General features: G+C 37.3%; 2 protein-coding genes across 2 annotated transcripts; one reads left to right on the top strand and one right to left on the bottom strand.

Annotated features, from left to right (window-relative positions):
• Window positions 1-476: 476 nt before the first annotated feature.
• Window positions 477-3,070, top strand: ccdc43 (coiled-coil domain containing 43). Its single transcript, XM_005815606.3, has 5 exons — window positions 477-659; window positions 1,099-1,192; window positions 1,780-1,915; window positions 2,087-2,142; window positions 2,323-3,070. Exons 1-5 carry the CDS (start codon window positions 486-488, stop codon window positions 2,508-2,510), a joined length of 648 nt encoding a protein of 215 aa, XP_005815663.1. The 5' UTR covers window positions 477-485; the 3' UTR covers window positions 2,511-3,070.
• Window positions 3,071-4,058: 988 nt separating this feature from the next.
• meioc (meiosis specific with coiled-coil domain) lies at window positions 4,059-5,277 on the bottom strand. The gene is made up of 3 exons (XM_023348463.1): window positions 5,108-5,277; window positions 4,322-4,499; window positions 4,059-4,249 (listed from the first exon to the last, which is right to left on the bottom strand). The coding sequence occupies exons 1-3, from the start codon at window positions 5,192-5,194 to the stop codon at window positions 4,059-4,061; spliced, it is 456 nt and encodes a 151-aa protein (XP_023204231.1). The 5' UTR covers window positions 5,195-5,277.
• Window positions 5,278-6,669: the final 1,392 nt, after the last annotated feature.

Raw genomic sequence — 6,669 nt, 5'->3', positions numbered from 1 at the left:
GGTTCTGACTTTAGAGTCAGAATTTTGACTTTAATCTCAGAATTCTAACTTTAAAATCAGAACTTTTTTTTTCGGTGGCTCTTCCATAGAAGATGTAGGGCCAATAGGACAAAAAAATAATTCTGACTGTAGTTTCAGAATTGTGACATTAATTCTCATTTTAAAAAGTCAGAACTGTGATATTTAATTTGAGATGAAAGTCACAGTTGTGCGTCAAAATTCAGCTTTATTTCACGTAAAGAAGTCTGAATTTTGAGATTGAAGAAGAATATTTTTATTTCAGTGGCCATAATTGTCTGCCGTATGAAGGAGTGCTATTTCTTCTGATTTCTAATTCGCGATTCTCGCTAATTTCTCGAAACTCTACCCACCTCTGCTCAGACGATAATCATGTGCATTCTTTCATTCGATCATTGACTTTGTATTTTTTAAACAGGCACTGAGTTAGGGCAACTGTTGGAAAGGTAGGACCTCAAAGCGCCAAGATGGCGGCGCCCATGGGAGATGCCGGGGAGTTTGAAAGCTGGCTCAACGACCGACTGGACTTGTTAGAAGTTGACCGTGAGGTGTACGGTGCATATATTTTAGGAATACTAAAGGAAGAGGAGAGCGACGAGGAAAAGGAAGATGCGCTTCAGGGAATTTTGTCCGCTTTTCTGGTAAATATTCAAGCAGTGTGTCGCTCGTTCACCAAGGCTGTCTTCACATCTGCTTCTGTCTGTCTTCTCTCGGTCGGCTGGCTTTAAGTCCTGTAGTGCTGATGTCAGCGTTAAATTTAACCATGTATCCTTATTCAGCGGCTGATTAACTCACAGAGATTAGTTTTACGAATTTGCTAAGATAAACTCCACCCAATATTTATTTCAGCTAACTAAAAGTGTAGTTTGTTTTGACAAGAATTACAGAATTTTGCTTTTCGGCTTTAAAATTAACTTTACTTGTTATAGATTTATATTACGGTTGTTTGATAACTGTCCCACTCAGGCTGAAGTTCATTTAAGTTAGTGATTATAATGATAAATGTTTTCTAAGTTTCATGATCAAAATGCTTTATCCGTTTTATCAATCCGTCACTGTCCCCTTTCCTAATGTGTTAAGGATGAAGATACCATAGAAGAGGTCTGCAAGCAGATTATCAGTCACTGGAAGGAGTGTTGCAACCGATTGGCTGCCAGACAAAACACCGATGACGGTATACAGAATGATTTGATTCGATAATCCAACAACTCGTCTGGTAAAAGTAAACACTGGTTGAATAATCTTGGTAATAACATTTTCCTCACTGCTTTTTCTTCAATATTTTACAATTTCTACCGTCCTAATAATATGTTTCTGCTGAAACATATTACTGGGCATGTAGGGAACCTGAAATATTCAACCCCAAATTTTCATATTGTAGTTTTACAAAAGAAAAAAGGTATCAAAATGAAGTAAAATACCAACATTTACAGGTATAAATACTAAATGAAGTTGTATAAAATCAAGTCAAAATGTTTGACAGACAAACTCTGCTCCATTGAGTTTGTCCTATAGAATTAATCAAATCTTTGCTTCAGAAGATGGAAAGGAATTTTAAAGAGTAATGTACAAGAAATCTTATTGATTATTCAGATTTGCTTAACTACTAATTATTATTAGAATAATCAGTACTTATACATTTTATTCAAGGTCTTCAACTCCCATCAGTTCCCATCATACAAGTTACGTGTACTGTCCTGACAGTGACTGAACAAAGGTTACCGGCATTGTAACCATTTCTGTTCCTTTCATTTTTCTTAGCCGAGGTCCAGGCTATTGCCAGCATGATAGAAAAACAGGCTCAGATTGTGGTGAAACAGAAAGAGGTGTCTAAGGAGTCGAAAAAGAGAAAAGAGGCCCTTCTTGCTCAATACGCTAATGTGACGGATGACGAAGAATATCCTTGAATGTGTTTTATATCTTTGTCTTTGCTTACTGACATTTTTGATGGTACAAACATACGGTCTAAGTATAATCATGTAAAGAGGGAGGCAGATGTTTTTTCAGGGGTTTTTTGTCTCCAGACCAGTTGCATTTCAGATATGAACCTTTTCCTTGACTAAAGCACTGAAGCCGAAGAAGGGGAGCCACCAACTGGAATTGATGCTCCTGGAAGTGATAAATGTATCCTTCATAACTATTTTTACCTCTTTTGCCACAAATCCCTTAAATTTAGCATATGGACATGTCTTTGCTTAGATGTGTTACCAGCCTTTCACTATGCTTTTCCCAGTTATTTATGTCTCCAAAGTGGTTACACATAAAAAGCGATGAGTTTTAAAATTCCTTCACTGTTGGCATCAGCCCTGTTCAGGAACACCAACGTGGAGGAAGTGCTGAACAGACAGAAGCAAAAGCGTGACCAGGCTCGGGAAGATGCTCAGAAGAAGAAAGAAACGGACAAAATGCAACGAGAGAAGGACAAACTAGCCAAACAAGACAGAAAAGAGAAAGAGAAGAAACGTACACAAAAAGGTGAACGTAAAAGATAAAATCAAAAGAAAGGACTTTTATTTTTTTCCTTAAAAAAAAAGAAGCTTGATTTGCAAAAAAAAATACTTAAAAGAATGGGAAGTAAAAGCTAGAAATGTGTGCTTCTTAACAAAATCTCCTAATATGTTAATATCATGTTTGTCAGATTCTTGGTAAAGACTTTCTCTTAAAATTCTAAAATGAATACATTTACACAAATTTAAGGTGATTCAGAGAAACCTTAAACACGATGTACCTATGCTGAAACAATGTTCTACCTTTAGGAAATTCTTTTCAAAGTGTCATACTTTGGTTAGGATTTGACATGATCACCCTTGAAGTAATAAAAAAGTATGCAACTGTTATTCCAGCAGCCATCATCTGATAAATGCTTCATAACTCTCAATAGAAAGTCATCTGCATTTTTGAGTATTAGGTTTTGGTTTTACTTTCTATACATTCTGCCGAGAAATACAAACAAAATTTGCTAAATTAACCTAATTGTACGATGTTCCACCATTCAAATGTTTTGAAGTTTCTCTTTTTAAAAGTACTAATAAAATCTTTGTTTTCCAGAAAAGTGTGTTTATTTTTTTTTAATTTAGTTGAACAGAACAGATAATATGAAAAAAAAAACATACACAACAATTAAAATACAGAAATGCAGAAGTTAAATGCAGTCGCCGTAAAAACGGTCACACTCCACCTGTAGCATTTTGCTAACAATATGAAATCTAAATTTATATTTAAATGTTTAACTACTAAGATTTTACAATCTTTAGATCTACACTTTAAATGAGTAAAACTGACTGATTATAAAGTTAACACCAAAAGATAGTTTTTCAAACTAGAACACGTCAAGTTAATTTTAAAAGTTTTCAAAAGGTTTAATGTTTTGTACATAAACTTGGTGAATGAAACCTTTAACACTTTTGAGATAACTCTTATTTCACTGATGTTTTTAACACTTTTTCTAATAAGTGTGATTAAAGCATTTAAATACATTGAGTCTTTCTCTTAATATTGTTGGAACATTTTAAATCAAACTAGAGATAAAAAAAAAAAAAAACTTGTCTGATTACAGAATGGTAAGGTTACAAAAGAAATACGAAGGATTTGATTGGAACATTCCAGAAAGCAATTTAGGGTTTGTTAATTTTAAACGACTGCCTTTGTGATTCAATTATTACTGGGGAATACATAAAACTAAGGTTCTATTATATTCCAATAAATAAGTAAAATGAAGAATTCACTGAAATCTTCTGCATAAATAGTGTCTTTAAATACAACTGTGTTGGTACAAGATTGCTGTTAATCTGGAGAGGACACTAATCAAAGGAAATTAAGATGTTGGAAATTGTAAATTACATTTCATGTAATTCTGGAGCAAAAAGGTCAACGATGTCAGAAAAATCAGTTATCTTCCAAGCTTCAAACTGCTTATCTCATTTGTTGTGATCACTCTTTTTTGTTTTTGTTTTAATAAAATGTTATATAAGGTAAGTAATACTACAGGAATATTTGATTCTATAACCTTATTCAAAATCTCACATTTGTACTTAGATAATTCATAAGCAGAAGGAGTAACCTAGGAAAGGAGAGGAGACACCTTCGGCACATGCGGCCTCCTCATCCACCTCGTGCTCCTGAGTCTTGATGGCTTTGGGCACCGTGCTTTGGAGGGCGCACCACAGGGCTGTTCGGAGCCTCTTGGTTGTAGCAGCCAGTTCCTTCAGTGCCATGACCATCAACGGGTTATCTATAAAACAAGCCAGGTGGAACCATGAGCATCTTTAAAAGAAGAGGTAAAAGTATATGGAAGTATGATTACCTCTGTCCTCTGTGAAATTAATTCCCTGCTGCTGCTGTTTTGTCATGTTTCCACTGTCCTCTTTGCGTCTTGACTGGGTGATGCAAACGGCCATGTGATGTGTTTTCAGTGCTGCGTGGATGTTAATATGCAGGGGAACTCCACAGAGACACTCCATTCTATCGAAAAGGCTTGCCACCTGGAAAAAAATAATATTACCATTTTATTTCACTTGTCTTTGAGTCTAAACAAGGAAAAGATAAATAATAAAAACAGCAACACTTAATTTATTAAGTGTGTTCTGATGAAGGAGCAGCAGAAAAGGCTGCACCTTTACAAACAATATTTAAAGCTATAACTTTTTTCTACAATTACATTTAAGAACAAAAATATTAAATTGAACCAGAGTAATTTGCATGTCATAGCGGCTATCGCTGGAATTTGCAGTTTGTAGTATTTTAAGGTGCCTAAATGAAACAGGGCCTTTGTAAATGAAAAAAAAAGTATGTGAAAATTTCCACCAAAAGAAAAATCACAGAAATGTGTGAAAAGTCAAACATTTTCTAGAAAAAAACTGAATTTTCCAACTTTTTTTTTAGTAAATTTCTGAGATTAGTTTTATGTAAGAGTTTGTATTTTCTAAAAATGTTTTTGACTTTTCAAAAAAAAAATTTTTTTTGAAGATTTCTGAGATTAATCTAAAAATGTTTATGCTTTTTTGGCGGAAATTTACTTTTTTTTTCTCTATCTACTATGGCCCTAATACACCCTTGTCCCTACATGTGGCTCTGCTGCAAAAAATATTACCTTTGCTTGCTCCTTCATCTGATTAATAATAAGGTAGTCAACTCTTGTTGATTTCGGTGGAGTTTTGGGGGGATTGGTGTTGGTCATCACTGCAGCTCTTTTCCCAGGAAAAGCTTTTTTAAGGATGACCTCTGCCTAAAATGGAAGACATTAGACAATGATAACCACAAAAATAAAAAAAATATAACAATCCTGATGTTAGGATGAAAAACCATACCTTTTTTCTCTCCTTCTCCAAACTCCTGAACTGCTCGTAACACTCATCCATGTAGAAGTGAATCTGGAAAGCGGGTCCTTCTTGATTCATCATCAGTGAAGCCGTCAGAGCTGAGGCCATGCCATGATAGGTGCTCTCCCCTCTGTGGTTCTTCATGTCGCTGATAAAGGAGCTGAATGCTGCAGCATCATTAGTGGACCTCATGCCGTTCATGTCCATGTGAGGCCCGCGGTTTTCACAGGGCAGGATGGATCTGGAGCTGAGGTTTGAGTTCATGGCCATGCTGGAGTATCTCCTGAAGTCATTCAGAGAATACGGAAGAGGCGTGAACTGCTGCATGTTCCCTGCACTGATCATGATGTTCTCTCCGTCACGTCTCTGCGACTGCATGTTTCCCTGGAAATCAAAGTACGGATTTTGTGAGAAACGCTGTTTGTCTCCCTCTGCCATGTGTGTATTGGTTTGTTGCCTTCTAGAGAAGCCTTCTCCTGTAAATCCAGGCATTTGCATCATCTTGCTTTCTTTCTCCATTTGCGGCTTGATCTTTTTCTGGCTCTGCCTTGTATAATATTTTGAATACTGGCTCATGCTTTGATGATTGTGGTTGTCTAAGTGCATTATCATCTTGTGTTGGTTCGGGAAGGTCAGATGCGCTGGGAACGGCTTTGGTTTCTGAAAGTACTCCATGCGCTCGGAGCTGAACTCGGGAAGATCTTGGAAGTCGTCGAGTTTAAAGTTTTGTTTCCTCACATCTCCCATTCTTCCATTCTGCATCTGCTCCAAGTGGCCATAGAGCTCCTTCTGCGTCTGCGGGAAATTCTGCGTCGACGCTGTAGGGTCGTTGGGCTTCCTACACTGTTGAGGCAGTCCTCCTCCTCTGACCATGTCCACCACTGGTTTGTGCACGCCTGGAAAGTCTCCACAACAGCCGCTACCATGATCTGATGGCATGAATGACCGAAAGCTGCTGACCAGTTGATTCATGTCTTCTGGCACGCAGCAGTCGTTAAGGAACGAATTTACGGTCTTTGGATTGTAGTGGTCTTCGCATAAATCGTCAAGGCACGAGGCGTTTGCATCTTTCTGAGGTCTGAAGATGTCGCTCAGTACTGGGACGTTTTTGGAAGATACATCGTTTCCTCTGCTGTTATAAGGCGGCATGCTGATGTGTTTATACTGTTGAGACAGGTCAGCGGTTACTTTGTTGGACAACGGTAGTCCTGGTGGCAGCTTCTGAGGACGGATGGAGTAACTGCCTCCATTTGGTGAATTAAAAGACCATTGCTGGTTCCCAGCTAGTCCACTGGACAGCTGACTCATCTCGTTAACTTCTTTATCTACTGAC

The sequence above is a fragment of the Xiphophorus maculatus genome, chromosome 16 (genome assembly GCF_002775205.1).
Source record: "Xiphophorus maculatus strain JP 163 A chromosome 16, X_maculatus-5.0-male, whole genome shotgun sequence".
Classification (NCBI taxonomy): Eukaryota; Metazoa; Chordata; class Actinopteri; order Cyprinodontiformes; family Poeciliidae; genus Xiphophorus; species Xiphophorus maculatus.
This window is presented reverse-complemented; position numbering and strand designations above follow the sequence as displayed.

What these genes read in the sequence shown, in the direction of transcription:
- ccdc43 (XM_005815606.3), top strand. Translation starts at nt 486, where the DNA reads ATGGCGGCGCCCATGGGAGATGCCGGGGAGTTTGAAAGCTGGCTCAAC. An exon ending in AATGTGACGGATGACGAAGA is followed by an intron (nt 1,916 to 2,086) that starts ATATCCTTGAAT and finishes TGACTAAAGCAC; the next exon opens with TGAAGCCGAAGAAGGGGAGC. An exon ending in TGCTCCTGGAAGTGATAAAT is followed by an intron (nt 2,143 to 2,322) that starts GTATCCTTCATA and finishes TGTTGGCATCAG; the next exon opens with CCCTGTTCAGGAACACCAAC.
- meioc (XM_023348463.1), bottom strand. Translation starts at nt 5,194, where the DNA reads ATGACCAACACCAATCCCCCCAAAACTCCACCGAAATCAACAAGAGTT. An exon ending in AGATGAAGGAGCAAGCAAAG is followed by an intron (nt 4,500 to 5,107) that starts GTAATATTTTTT and finishes ATTTTTTTCCAG; the next exon opens with GTGGCAAGCCTTTTCGATAG. An exon ending in TAATTTCACAGAGGACAGAG is followed by an intron (nt 4,250 to 4,321) that starts GTAATCATACTT and finishes CTTGTTTTATAG; the next exon opens with ATAACCCGTTGATGGTCATG.